Source organism: Rhipicephalus sanguineus, chromosome 4 (assembly GCF_013339695.2).
Source record: "Rhipicephalus sanguineus isolate Rsan-2018 chromosome 4, BIME_Rsan_1.4, whole genome shotgun sequence".
Taxonomy (NCBI): Eukaryota; Metazoa; Arthropoda; class Arachnida; order Ixodida; family Ixodidae; genus Rhipicephalus; species Rhipicephalus sanguineus.
Window position 1 is genome coordinate 186,260,407 of NC_051179.1, and position 14,915 is coordinate 186,275,321.

At 47.6% G+C, this 14,915-nt stretch overlaps 1 protein-coding gene across 1 annotated transcript in view; it reads right to left on the reverse strand.

Moving 5' to 3' along the window:
* LOC119390966 (PHD finger protein 12-like) overlaps positions 1-14,915 on the reverse strand; it is an 86,919-nt gene that overhangs the window by 64,562 nt on the left and 7,442 nt on the right. Inside the window, 1 exon segment of the mRNA XM_049414993.1 lies at positions 255-387. Coding sequence (XP_049270950.1) covers positions 255-387 — 133 coding nt within the window.

Here is a 14,915-nt window from a genome sequence, read left to right on the forward strand (position 1 = left end):
GCACGAACTAGACCGTTCGCGCCGCGCTGCGAAACAGTGCTTTCTATGCAAGTAAATAAACCCATTCTTCTTGTCACGTACGCCTGTATTCCGGTTATTGTAGACATAACAAGGTGTCAAACCTCCCAAACAGCCCTCTGGTTACACCGCTTGATTGAGGCCATTTTTGTGGCTCTGTCATACCTTCCTCTAAGCTTGAACAGCGATACTACATGCAGACCATCAAGCAGCCAGTCAAATGCATCAAAACCTACCAAGTAGTTCTCTGCATGGTTAGGGCACATCCATCGGCCAGTGGGCAGAGAGGCCAGCGGGAACTCGAGGCAGTCGGCGTGAAACAGCAGGGGGCAGTAGTCACACTGGATCAGCGGGGCCCACCGACAGCTCCTGCATCCACAGTGGAACCACACCTATGCAGCAATTAAGCTACAAAATGCAGCCTGTTATGTGCAGGCTGTAAGAAACAAGAAATACCAATTACAGTAAAAGCTCGTTAATTCGGATTCTAGGGACCGGAAAAAATGTCCGAATTAACCGAATGTCCGAATTATCGAATGGTCGAAATAAACACAATAAATGCACGAGTTTTTTCAACATACCTTTACTTAACAAAGTAATCGCGGATGCTTGTCTGTTTTCGAGCAGAAATTCGCGCGGACACAATTTTTCTGAGCCCTTCAAGGTGCTCAGCAGCTCGCATGATGTATGCAGTGACCGCAAAAGTTTCACCCGTCATCCACGCTTTTCGGTTGGCACGGTAATCCACGGGAAGATTGTTGATGTCCTTAAAGCAGCGTGGCTTTTGAACCTTTCCGATAACGAGAAGCGGCAAGCGCTCTGTTCCCGTCACGTTGGCGGATAAAAGTACGGTTACTCGTTCCTTGCTTCTTGCCGCCGATTGAAGGATCCCATTTCATCACTCTTCATCACTTCTTGTCGGGAGAGCCCGTTATTCAGAGCACGCAAACTTTCTACTTTGGTGGTGAAGTCCTTGGCCTCGTACTTGGGCCGCTTCGCCGGCGTTGCCATCGGCGGAGAGTGCGGTCGCACGAGAAGTCAGCACAAAAGCACCAGTAACGATCAAGCTAAAGGAGCCGTACTGAAACGTTCCTCGATAAATCGGCGATCAACGATGCAGCACACCAACGGGAACAAAGCAACAAAACCCACACGCGAAAAAAAAAGGCGTTCAACCAGTCTCGATCCAAGTACAGTGGCTAGAAGGGGAAGTGTGACGACCGGCGAGCGATTCCTATGGGAGGCGCTGAAGACTGAGGAGAGGGAACCGCGTGGGGGCGCTCGCTCCCGCATTCACTAGGGTGCCTTGATGCCCGCGCGCTCCGCTGAGGGTGAGGACAGGCGCGTCGTCTGCTACGACGGCCGCCATTGCGAATCCCGCCGCGCTCGGCAGCATGCGAAACGCGCTACACAAAGCGCTTGCGTTGCGCGGATACGTCCGGAAATAAGTGCACGCTTATGAGCTTTCTCTTTTTCTTTTCCTTTTTGAACCTTGGGCAGCTTTTATTGCTGTTGTTGCCTAAATGTTTATTAAGGAAGCATGTAATTCGTGAAGCTGACGGCCTGTGCATGTGTTATGCGCTAGAAGTAGACGTAGACTGTGTTATGTTGAAAACGAATCCTCTTCCTTACGCCGGAAACGACAAAGTCTAAAGTCTTACTTAATTTTCTCGTAAGCTCTGCATTCCAAATACACAAATAATTTAAAGTATTTGTATACATGCCAGCAGCAGCAGTATATGTATCTGAACACACAATTTAGTGTTGCGAAGCTACCTAAGCGCGATTAAGGTGGCTCATTTTGCTAAGTTTGCAAACAATTTACTCTTTTATTATAAATGGCATCATACATATTGTACACAGAATAAGGGGCCGAGGGGCAGTATGGTGCGAATATCCTGCTAAAATGAAACGAAAGCTTCTTATCATTATTATTGCTGACATTTCTTCCTCACAATATGTAGTCGCTATTGTATCGGCACTCGAGTTGCACCTTGAGTCCTTATCAAAACGATGAATGCGTTGAGTAGTATGCCGTAAAACTTTGCATGCGCGCAGTATTAGTGCGTTTTTGCTTCTTTTTGTATCTGCAGTTTCTTTTTCTGTATCTGCAGATTCTCTCGCATGCCCAATTGCATGCACATATTATTGAGTGTTTCCAATACTGTTTTACACTTTGTGCGGCAGATTCACGGCGTCGTTTATTGTATCTTTAAGTAATAATATCTGGGGTTTTACTTGCCAGAACCACGATATGATTATGAGGCACGCCGTAGTGGAGGGCTCCATGAATTTTGACCATCTGGTGTTCTGTAACCTGCACTGACATCGCAAAGTACACGGGCCCCTAGCATTTCGCCTCCACCTAAATGCGACCGCCGCGGCCGGGATCGAATCCGTGACTTTCGGGTCAGCAGCCGAGCTCCGTCACCACTATACCACCATGGCGGACGTATTTTTAAGGCGAAAGACTTAAATGCCTCATCAAACGCGAAATTGACCGTCGGCGTCCCGCGTCTACGGCGTCAGCGTACCACGACGTTGGGGACGACGGAAAAAATCGTCACGTGATGACGTCACCATATGACGTAATCATGGCTTCACAAATTTTGGCGTGACGTCATATGATGCCGTTATCACATGACATCGTAGCTTGGTCAAAAGTGGGCAGATTACGGAGGCAGTGCAAAACCAGGTGAGGTGCCTCCGATCTTGGAGGCAATGCAAAACCGCGCTTTGTGCGCAAAAAACTGAGAAGAGGAGGAGGACAAAAACGTAACCTTGAAACACAGAAACAGGGAAGGATAAAAAACATTTAACTGCCCACATACATACATGGGCATCAGACCAGCACAGAAGGCGTACTTGAAACACGGAAAGGAATATAAAAAGCAAGAACCAGCCGTGGTTTTAGTTATGGTGCTTGACTGGTGACCCGAAGGTTGCGGGATGGAATCAGCGGCCCCATTTCGATGGAGGTGAAATGACAGTGGCCCGCGTACTTAGATTAGGTGTACGTTAAAGAACAACATATGGTCAAAATTTCGGGAGCCTTCCCACTATACGGCACCTCACAAATAATTATTATTTTGTGAGGTGCCGTATATATAGTGAAATTCTCACAAAAATTATTAGGAAAAAAGGATCTGATCTGCAGACAAACACGCATAATGTATCCATGATATTTCACAACACAACAATAGCGAAAGCAAAAATCAAAGGCAGCTACAGGACCAACCAAGTAAAGAATGTTTGCGAAGAAAAATGCAGGATTCATGCACACGTGAACCAAAGCATTTTAAGCATGTAGCTGATATCAGTGTGTCCATTTATTACGCAAGGTTAACACCGGCATAAGTTATCCTTGCATGTGCATTCGAAATACCGGCCGGAAACTTACGCTGCAAGTGCATAATGTGTTCTTCGGATGCCGCTTGTCACGTTTGATTTTTACTGTCCAAAGAAACCTCGTATCTTCTAAAACTATACAGCTCCCAGCGTTTCTGGAATGATTGGTGCACTGCGGCACGCAACACCCGGCCATGGTGACAGTAGCGAGCGCATAAAACTGGAGAGAAACGAGCACCGACCTAATAACAGCACGCGCGCCACGCACAAGTCACCGGGCGGGGGATTCAAAATGGCGGCCACGCTGCCGCCAAGGCCGAGGAGGCGGCACCTGCCCTTTCAAAAGCTGACACCACTCTAAGCGGGGGCGCGCGCATCGAGGCACTCTACATTCACGTCGCTGAAGCTCCGCCGCGCCGAAAAGCCTGCTGTTTCTCTTTGTCGAGTGACATGTGCGTGCTTTTAATTTTACGGATCTGCGCGCAATGTTCGCCCCCCGTCCTTTGTAGCCATGCCGCGGAGGCAGAGTCACTGTTTTGTGCCTGGGTGTACGCCAGGCTTTAAGTCTAATAAGACTAAACTGTCCTTGTTTGTTTGGCGTACCGAAGGACCCAGCCTTGTCGATAGTGACAAGTGCTATCCTCGCGCGACAAGAACTGGAAGAAAATTGCGGTGTGCGGACTCCACTTCCACGACAGGTTCATTGTCTAATACTATGATCACACTGTGATGGTGAGCTCGTCCGCATTGACAGAACCAGGCCTGTGCTGCCTTCCGGGAGCAGTTGCAACTCAGTTCCCGAACCTCCCTGCCTATGCCTCAAAGAGGCTACCACCGAGAAAGCGCCTACAAGGACTGAACAGTATGCCCCACCAAGGAGAAACTGTCAAGAACTGCCTCATCATAAGTGCTGAGAACGCGATCGACAGTGTTGACATGCACAGGTTCGTGCATGCCGTTGACATCTCGCTTACCGTCGCCCTCGTGGGGGAAACCAACGTTCAGTGCAGGGGCGTACCAAGGGGGGGGGGGTTGAAACCCCCCCTCCCCGAATTCTTAATTTTGCTTGGGTATATATACACGCACACATACAGACCACGCACGAGCATACATATGTTGGTTTGAACCCCCCCCCCGAAAAAAAAATTTCTGGCAACGCCTCTGGTTTGGTGCATCTCCTCTGACTGTTTGGTTACAGCGTGTGTGAACCAGAAAAGGCAAAAGAATCTTGTTCGCCAGAAGTTGGTTGTTTTCACACAAGAGAAAACGGGTGAAGCAAGAAGTGTTTGTGAAAGGAGTGGCAGATACTGCACGATGGGCGCGACAACACCGCCTCACTGTTTAGGGCAGGTAGATGCTCTAAGTGTGTACCCAGGGGCTGGAACTTGAAGAATTTCCGTTTTGCCCATCGGCACGAGAGTACAGGGTCGTCCACTCTTGTACGACACGGCGCGCGTGGCTGCGCTCCGCGGGGCGCCGGCGCTAGCGGGCGGCCGCGCATCGAAGCTGATCGGCACAGGCGCACAAGAGCTTGGAGGCGGGGCTTCGTTTCGATTGAAAAGCGCGGGAGCCGCCGTGCGTGTTTGGCCGTGAAGCAAACTTAAAGCACCTGAGAAACCACGAAGCGCTGCAGGAAACGCGCTTCGCTCACGCAACGTTTGTGTAGTTACGGTATTTGAGAATTGAGGGTCCCTCTTTTTTCAATACCATAGTACCATTTTAATGTATACATCGACGCACGGATGGACAGATGCGCGACAGTCGGACGGACAGATGGACGGACATATTCGGTCTATTTCTAAGCCATATTCGCGCTATGCATGCGCTATCTACGGTATATGTAACACCCAGGCCAGAAGTTTCTCGGGGGGGGGGGGGGGGGGGGGGGGGGGCACTTGCTGAAAACGTTGACTATTTTAGAAAAACTAATATTCTCATTATTTATTTACGGTAAAACACCTACTTCACCAAAATTGCGGGAGGGGGGCCCTAGCCCCCCCCCCCCCCCCCCGCTTTGGGCCTGGTAACACCTGTGTTTCGGTCCGACGGGACGTACGCCGACGACGCGACAACAGACATCGTGAGAGAATAAGGAGTTTCTCACCTAAAAGAGGGGCCGCTCAATTCTCAAATACCGTGACTACATAACACGTTGCTCTGAGCGCAGCGCGCTTTCCTGCAATGCGTCGTGGTTCCTCAGGTGCTTTAAGTTTGCTTCACGGCAAAACACGCACGGCGCGCTCCCGCGCTTTCAATCGAAACGAAACCCCGCCTCCAAGCTCTTGTGCGCCTGTGCCCTCAGCTTCGATGCGCGGCCGCACCGTTAGCGCTGGCGCCCCGCGGAGCCCAGCCACGCGGCGCGTGTTCGTACCAAGAGTGGACGACCCTGTACATACGTGGTCACTGTACCGTAATAGGAGGTCAAATGCCAGGGAACTACACAAGAGAAAAACAATGCGTTTCGTGCAAGCATCTCAGGAAGGCCTCATTAATGAAAAGATCTGCGCGGAAACAACGCAGCCTGACTCGAGCTGTTCGTATATCATTAAGAGGAGGGCACAAACACAAGCTATTAAAAGATTAAGGCCAAGCTTTCGCGGTATGAAGACACTATGCAGAAAACTGAAACAGCAAAATGAGGAGCTCGGAAGGAACGTCCTTGAAAGCCGACAAAAGATCTCACCCCAAGGTTGTCATCATTCAGTGTTTTCAGGGTGCACGACGTAAGTCGGCAAAGAGAATGAAGTACAACCCAGATTGGTTAGTTGAATGCTGATTATGCGAAAGAAGAGCCCTCGATCAGCTGTTTTATCATCTGGTTGGTTAGGCAAGAGCCTAACCAACCAGATGATAAAGATTTTTTCATAACGCGCCTCCACTTTTACACGAAGTCGCTGACAAGGAACGTGCATCTACCCCCAAGAAAAAAAAAAAAAACATCTGAAGCTTAGCCGTCTGACATAAACATTCAGGCCACATGACTGCTTTCTAACCTGTGCGACTGCATCTGGTGTTTTTCTGTTATGTTTGGACACGCATACAATAAAGCGTATTACAATAACAATAATTACAATAAAGTGTCCACACTCTTTTTTCTTTTTTTCTTCAAGAGTTGTTTAATAAATCTAAGGGCGAACTAAACTATTGCAATCGCAAGAAATAACAACCTATGATCGCGTTTAGCTGAGGGCATTCCGCATCCGTGCAAGCTTCAGCCATCTGTTCACGTCATCGTAGGATCGTAGCATTACATATCAATGAGCTACAACATGCAAAGTGTGTAGCCCACTAGCGAAAAAAAAAACGCTAAGTGGAATAACGAAACGCGGCGATACACGACCTTGGCAACGCTTCTGCTTCAAGCGCGCGACGTGAATACGGGCCGCAGCCGCCATCTACCGTGTCCCTGCAAACGGCACGAACCGCGCGGCGGCGCTCATCACACTTCCCCATTCTAGCCACTGTAATCCAAGCCAAGTCGATAATTGAGTCATGGCGATGCTGCGTTTGAGCTTCCTTTGGTTCCGAATTGTTCTTTTTCGTTTTCGAGCCTCGCCAGCGGCCCGAAAGTCGCCGAATATAGATTGTGCGGTCCAAAATGTCCGAACATAACGAGGCGCCCAGTCTTCTTATAGGGGAAAGTGATGCGTAATTTACCGGGACCAGAGACGTGTCCGAATTAACCGATTTTCCGAATTAACGAGAGTCGAATTAACGAGCTTTTACTGATACCAATAGAGTGGCTGAAAGCTCAGCTCTCTTTAAACCAGGCTTACAACTAACTAAACCCCCCAGCAGAAGATTCAAAAGAAAGCTTGACATCTCGATAATCTTGGAAATAAAAAATAAAAACAGCCGCTACGAGCTTCTCTGAAAATCTCACACATCTGTGCGAGATTTTCAGGACTGACGAGGACAAGCGCTGACTTCCAACGGAAGTTATTACAACGCACAAATATATAGCTTACACACAAGATAAGAAAAACAAGCTTATGCTAGACACCAAAACATTAATAAGTGAATGATAAAAGTACCGTGAAACCGCGAAAAATTCACCGACGATACGATACTGCCTAATGCGAATTCTGAGCGCAGCTTAGCATTGGTGAAAGGCCAACTGTTTGAAGTTTTGGCTTTCCGCAAGGTATCGACTACGCAATAAATCATAATTTTTGTGAAGTAGCACAGCACCCACTGCGCCATTATTCGTCTTTCTGCGAATAGGCGAGGTACCGCTACACATCTGTAAGGTATTTTGTGCACTTTGTTGATGCTGCATGTGGATGATGAAGATTTATGGCTGAGCACTTGCAGTGGGTGGGAAGCATTAGGGGGGAAGCGGGTCTTTGAGACCGAAAATCAGAAAAAAAATCGAATTTTTGAAAATGTTTTATTTGGATTCTGCCGCTACTGATGCATAACCTCGCCAAGTTTCATGCGTCTTAGATCAGTATTTTAGCCGTGACAGCATTTTATGTGCCGTCAGCGAGCTAAATTTTTAGCGATGAACGCGTAAAAAATGGCTTATTCAGCGCCGCGCTGTTGCCGTTCTACGTTACCTACGGCAGCCATCTTGGTCGCATTCGAAAGAGCCGCGCTTTTTTCTTGAATATCCCGCCGCCCTTGTTTCCGTCCACTCAGAATTCACGTAGAAAATCCGCGCCAAAAAAAGGTCCCTCCGCGTGAGCCTATTGGCACAGTGAGCCCACGTGACTAAATAACGCCTTCCGATTCGTCGGGCCTCCCGCGCTGTCTGCTACAGTGCACGTAAAGCGGCAAGTTGATGTCGCCGTAGTATAACTGTGTTGTTCTCGTCGATTTACGTCCGTAAAGTTCCAACCCGCGCAAGCTGGCAAGAAACTGGAGCAGGCGTTTTTATCATCCTCAACAAAGACTGCACGTTGCGGCGGCTTACTGGCACGGCGCCAAGTGAGCTAGACGAAGTGCGCCGCAGCCGCCGGGAGTGAATTAGGCCTACGCTCTCGGCCGCGTTTTGGAACTTTGATCGTGGCGAAGCCGTATCGAAAGTTGCGCAGCGCTCATAAATTCGAAAAAAAAAAAAGAAGCGAGATCACGGCTCGGGTGCATCAGAAGCGCATCCAGCGGAGGACGGCGTGGTGGCGGAACGCGATTCATCGGTCGAAATGCCGACTTCACCTGTGTCGGCGGCCGCCTCGACGACGTCAGTGATAGGAAGCGTGGTAGAAGGATCGACACGACGTTCTTGACTAGCACCGATCGTGCGCCCCCCCCCCAACAGCAGAAAAAGACTGAAGATAAGATCTCCGGCTTATCGGCAACTTCCGCTAGCGAGCGCAAGCTGCGCACGCTCGCTACAGCGTGCGAGGGCTCTGACCCGTCGGCGGCTAACTACGGCATCGTCGACTTCTCCGCAATCAACAAACTGCTTGAAATGACATGCACTGGGGCCGTTTCGATTGGAAAATGTGATAGGCTACTCTCCTGGGTCTTCTAAGGCATTTATTTGCAAAGTAAAGCATTTTTACTTGTGTAGCGCTCCTTGAAGATACAGAGTTTTGTTTTTTGCTTTTTTCTCAGTTTCAATTTTTTGGCCACTTTCATTCTTTTAGCGAGCGTTTCTCAGCTTTGGTACACTCGATTTTGATCATTTTTGTATTACTGAAAAGCTGGATGTTTAGTGAGTGCAAAAAGTGTCATATGTTACTATAGAAAAGCGTAAGTTTTTACAAGAGAGAAAATAACAAAAATACATTTTCTCGGTAATCGAATGGCGGATTTTGAAGCTTCATAACTTTTGTTGTAGGAAAGCTAGAACCATGAAATTTGCTTTTTGCACTCTTTGATAACTGTAGAATGCAATGACATTCAATTCAGCAGGATCCGAGTAGCCAATTTATTGAAAAAGTGATTAAACGAAATTTTAATGAATGATTAATTAAAAAAATTGTCGTAAGGGCTACATAAAAACCGAGTTCATATTTGATATTTACACATGTAAATACATGATCACCGAAGTTTTCATTATCCTAACTTAAATAAAAAGATGCTTCATGTCAAAGTGCCTCTTCCCCCTTAAACCACACACTCGTTGCGCAATTAGCATTGTGTGATGACTGGTTGTTATTTTACTCTTCTGCCCCGCTATATTACATAGGTTAATGCGATTCCTGTCCGACATGATACTTGTACAGGGTGTTTTCGCAAATGAGTTTCAAGCACCAAGCGTGGTTCTGTGGTAGAATATCTACTCAACTGCCACACAGAGGGCCCGGGTTCAAATCTCATTCGATCCTGGGTATTTTTTTCTCATTTTTTTTTTCATCTCTATCAGTTACGCCAACAACAGCAATGCCGCTCAGCGCAGGAACGGGCGCCTAAAAGCTGCGCTCTAAAACTATTCACCGCGAGATTGGGCTACAGGTGGCAGCACCGTCGCCGCGCTAGTGTGGATGGGCGGTTGTCGGCACGTATACAAACGTGCACAACAGCACTTCGTTGTGAGCGATGTGACCCGATTTCTGGCAAACAAAATGCGTTGACTGCAGCTTTGTGGTAATATGTGCGCTTCATTCCCGAATTAATGCACGAAGCGCGCCGAACGTTACAATTACTAGTGAGAGAAGCGCATTCTGCCAACGAACGGGTTGCTCGCCTTCGGCGACAGTCGGCGTTTTCGCAATGGGTGACGTTTCTTGTTGTTTTATTTCTACATGTTTAGCTAATGTTCCACCTACTGCGCACTGCTATATAGCGCGACTGAATTAACTATTTACTTCTTGTTCATTTGGTTGCCCCTCAACAAAAAGAAAGCCCGTACTCCTGCACGATGAGTTGAAATAGCACTTTGTGCACTGCGTGCTCAAATATTCATCGGCATTTCTTATTCAGTTCCCTTGAAATGTACGACAGTTGATAGGTTTACTGAGGAAAGCTGCGTGGCTGACAGCGCTTTAGCGCTACGGAGACGTTTAACATGCACACGCTTGTTTTTATTCCAGTAACAGTACACAAAGGTAACTGTACAGCAAGGAAATTTCTTCGATTGATTACTTGCACGGCAGCAATGGAACAAAGGTCCAGTTATTTCACAGGACCAAAGTACATTTTTTCATAAGAATAATGTACGCTGCCTTCCGTTAATCTAAACAACGCAACACTAACGCTCAAGATAATGTAAAGAAAAAAAGATGTGGCTTCGCGTGAAATTACTACGACATAAATGTATATTATGCCGTTTGGATTAATTTTGACCATCAGCGCTCTTTAACGCGCACCTTAACCTAAGTAGACGGGTGTTTTTGTATAAATTTCGCCACAAGTTAAAATTGCGCAAGGCAACTCAGTTTTGCGATTTCCGTGTCATTTCATTTTCTGTTCTTTTTAGGGGACAATTTAAGTACCGAAGTGTCAGACATGACTTAGCAGAAATATTTTCTCTCTAGTGAGACCAGGACCGTACACAACTAAAGCTCGTCGCGTAACGTATAAACAACACCTAACCACAACGCTGAAGTACATGCGAGCCTTTTTTTTTACCACCGCGCCACTCAAAGGCTATATTCACATGAGTTAATACTTTTCATCTTTAGGGCAACGTCAAGTGCACTTTGCAATGCGCTTGAACCACAGAGCGGCACCTACACTGATATGACTCTCGTGAACAGAGGGTACGACGACAACACACAGCACTCTCGACATGTGCACTCTCTGATCTTATTACAGTACATATACAGCCGATCAAGGCCAAATGCTTCTTTACATCGTGTTAGGCATACATACGAGCGGTTAAAGTTGCACTAACGCAATGGAACAAACCGCCTTTTGAGAATATGCATGACGTACGTGCACATGCAAATACAACGGGGCTAGCAGAAGGCGCATGGAGCAATCCACACTAGGCGCGGTTCAGCCAGAAGCCACTAGGCAGCAACTCCGCTCGATCTCACGGCCAATAGAAACTAAGGCGAAACACCACATGCCGATGAATCCAGATAAGCCAGTTCTTTATGTGGCTACCAGGCTGTGGTTGCCAGGCTCAGTTCGAGAAAACACGTGTTCTTGCGGCTCACCCTCGTGACGGTACCAGAATTATCATTGAGGCTGCAACAATAGCTGAAGCAAGCTGTGCCAGTTAACCTTCAATGTTCCTATCCAATAATGAACTGACTTACCTGGATTCACCGGCACGAAATGGTCCGCCTTAGTTTTTGCAGTTTCTCTGTACTTTCCCCTTCACAGTATAATCTTATTGTTCTTATCTTGTATAGACTATATATTTGTATGTTGTTGCAATAAATTTCAGTTGGAAGTCTGCACTTGTCCTTGTCTCATCTGTGAGCAGTGTTCAAGTGGAGTAGGTGGGAAAGCAACCATGCCAGAGCTCACTGCGGCAGGTGAAGCACACTCGCAAGGGCAAGGGCACGGGTGGTTCGAGGTCGTGCCGCCGTCCGCGGACTGGACGCGGACGTTTGCTGCTTCCAGGCAGGGCGATGTGGCAGGACAGCTCATTTGGGAGCTCAAACTGCTGCGCATTGAGCAGCGAGGCAGCTGCGACAAGCGTGTGCAGTGCACTGCTTGCTTCACTGCTGCTGCGGCCGAGTCACCGCTGCCAGCGGCCATCACGGTGCACCGATGGCAGATCCATTCTCCCGAGGGCAGGCTCTCTCGTCCAAGGAGGGTCACTAGCACAGTCAAAGAGATCACTAGTTGGTGTTCCATCCTAAAACTACTGAGTCGCAATTTTAACGAGAAATAAATTGCATGCGCAAAACTTGCAACATCAAAAGTACAGCGTTTGCTGCATTTTCCTGCCTGTTTTATGGACGAGTTTATTGCCTGTAAATCCGGGCAAAGAAAAATAAAACATCCTCTGCTGCTCACGATTAGCTTCAGCTGTCCCAAAATACAGTGAAATAATAATGCCATGTCGTAGCTGAGCACAGTCAAGAAGAGTAAGGTTACTGCAGAGCTACAATGTGGTACAACATGCATGCATCATGATCTCAAATGTGTAGTGTAGCAACCCCTCGCAAGTAGCTACGTAGCTTATGTCCACTGTTGCATAAGCTATGACAGGATGTGTCCCTGGCCCATCCTGCCCACATGCACGCAAGGCATGCGTGCTGCTTTCCGTAGTTAGTAATGAACATGTGCTTGTATTGTGTTCAAGCACTGGGTACTGCACAGCCTGCAACAAGGTGCCAGAAGGAGGCGTTGGTGGTATCAAGTGGGATACTGAGGCTTGGGAAAACTCTTGGCTACTGCAGATACCTTGTTGCATGCTCTAGCGGATGCATCAAAGGAAAACCAAGTTATGGAAGTCAAAGAAGCCAAACAATGACTGCTGATGCACACCTCAAACACCATCCAGAGAATGTCATCTGTGTGGGTCTTCTAACATTGTGCAAAGATGGCTGGCCAGAACATTTATTGTAAGTATCTCAACTACAGTGCAACTACTGCAAAGAGCAAGGCATCTTCTTTGTAGTAAAAGTACTGCTGCTTAAGAAAAGCTTTGCTGCTCAACATTCACAAGAATGTCAGAGCATCAGAAGATGCAAGGCCCCAGTGTGTGAACCAGCATCCAAATAGAAAATATGGTGATCGCTTGCACTGGCTGCTCACAAATGGTAATCCAGCACAATGAGCCTCTCATGTCTGCTCATACATCCAATGGTCCATGGGAGCGAGTAGGCATAAACCTTTTCGAGATCAAAGGCAAGTGATTAGTGATCCCAGTTGACTACTTCTTGCAGCTGCCGGAAGTGATCTACAGTGACAGCGCCACAAACAGTTGCTGTGCTCGTTTTGCTATACTACCCCCGTGGTCTGACAATGAGACCCAATTTGTTGCTGAAGCATACGTAGTCTTTAGCAAAGCATTTGGCTAAGAAAGGGAAATTGACAACCACCGGTTTGTAGCACAAAGCCACATGGATTTCTCAGAAAAAGCCTATTAGTTCGGAGGAGCCACTCTACCAATTGAGCTAAAGACCCGGGTTCGATCCCCAGACCAGGATGAATTTTTCGGCAACTGGGAGGCTTTATTTCTGAGAAATCCGTGTGCTACTAACGGGTGGTTGTCAATTTCCCTTTCTGAACCCTTGAGGGATTCTACAGAACCGATTTGCAATATGCAGGCCAAACGCTTTGTTTGGCCTTCTGCATGAAGTCTACGGCATAGAGTTTCCTAAATGACCTAGAGGGAACTCTGGCGCTGCGATCGTTCAGCCACCATGGAATGATGGGTAGTACACGGATTTGCCTAGTCTTCGTGCTTGTGGGCTTCGAACGCACTTGTGGCTTTGTTTATTGCTATGTTTTGGTTTTCTTTCGGATAAAAGAATGGATCGTTGTGAACTTCGTGACCAGATTTGAATCGGTGAGCCTAAAGAAGTTAAAGTGGTGAAGTGAAACTGCTGATTTTTGCTGAACTTCGTTTTGCGACAAGCGGATGCAGGCGACGTGGAGCCAAACGGAGCCGAAAGAACGAAGTTTAGACAAATCCGTGTACTACCCATGATTCCCATGCTGGCTGAAGCGCGATGCATTGCAGCTCCCATAGACACTAGCGCCAGAGTTCCCTCTAGTAAGTATTGTAGGAAACTCTATGGTCTACGGCACCTACAAGCTGACGAGGAAGTAAAGCACACGGTGCACGTGGTGCATAGCGTGAAAAATACAGTCTGAAAGTCGCAGGTCGTTCGCCTGGCTCTTATGAATTATCCGAGAATCACCCAGTGTTAAACCGCAGCAACTGATGATCAGACATTCAAAGACAATAGTTTTCAAATTTAACGGCGCACTGATTCCAATGCGGCTGTTCTTCTCCAAGTCCAGCAAGAAAGACAAGACAGTCAAGAGAAAGCAAGGATGTAATATCAGCACGCATCATGCTGTTCAAATGTTGCACTCCTTGGAGCCAGCAGAAGATGTGCGAGATATCTCTTGTGTCACCCAAGCGCCAAGCTCATTGCAAAGACCTTGGTCGTACATAACTGAAACATCAGCAGGAGTGGTGCAGTAGAATTGAAGGAGTCCTTTAACCCAATGCCAAGCAATAGTACCCCGTCTTCCTGTGAAGACACTAATGCAGAACCAATGGGCTCATCTACATGAGAAGAGCCGACGGATAAACCGGCTCACTGTACTATGTCTAGCTAAATTGTCGATAAGCCCGAAAGGCTGGCCTTACAATTGCCTCACACCTTTCAGGCTGAGAAGGGAAAATGTGGCGACCCCTCACGAGTGGACTACATTGCTTGCATATCCACTATTATGCGAGCGAACGGATGGCATAGCCTGTTGCTGCAAAGTCATGGCGTGCATGTGAATAAATGCAGCTTTCAGCTGTTGGCAACAAGTGTGTGCAGTTGCACTATTGCATTCCTGCATCAGGCACCGTAAACCCACAGTGTATAGTACTAGACAAACAGCTTTATAGTGAAGGCAGAAGCAGACGTACCTACTCGCTCAATGAGCAGCCACATGCCCTCATGTGTTGCCACTTGTATAACCCATAGGAGTAATTCATTTTCATTGGTCGATGTCGCAGCTTCAACTACCCA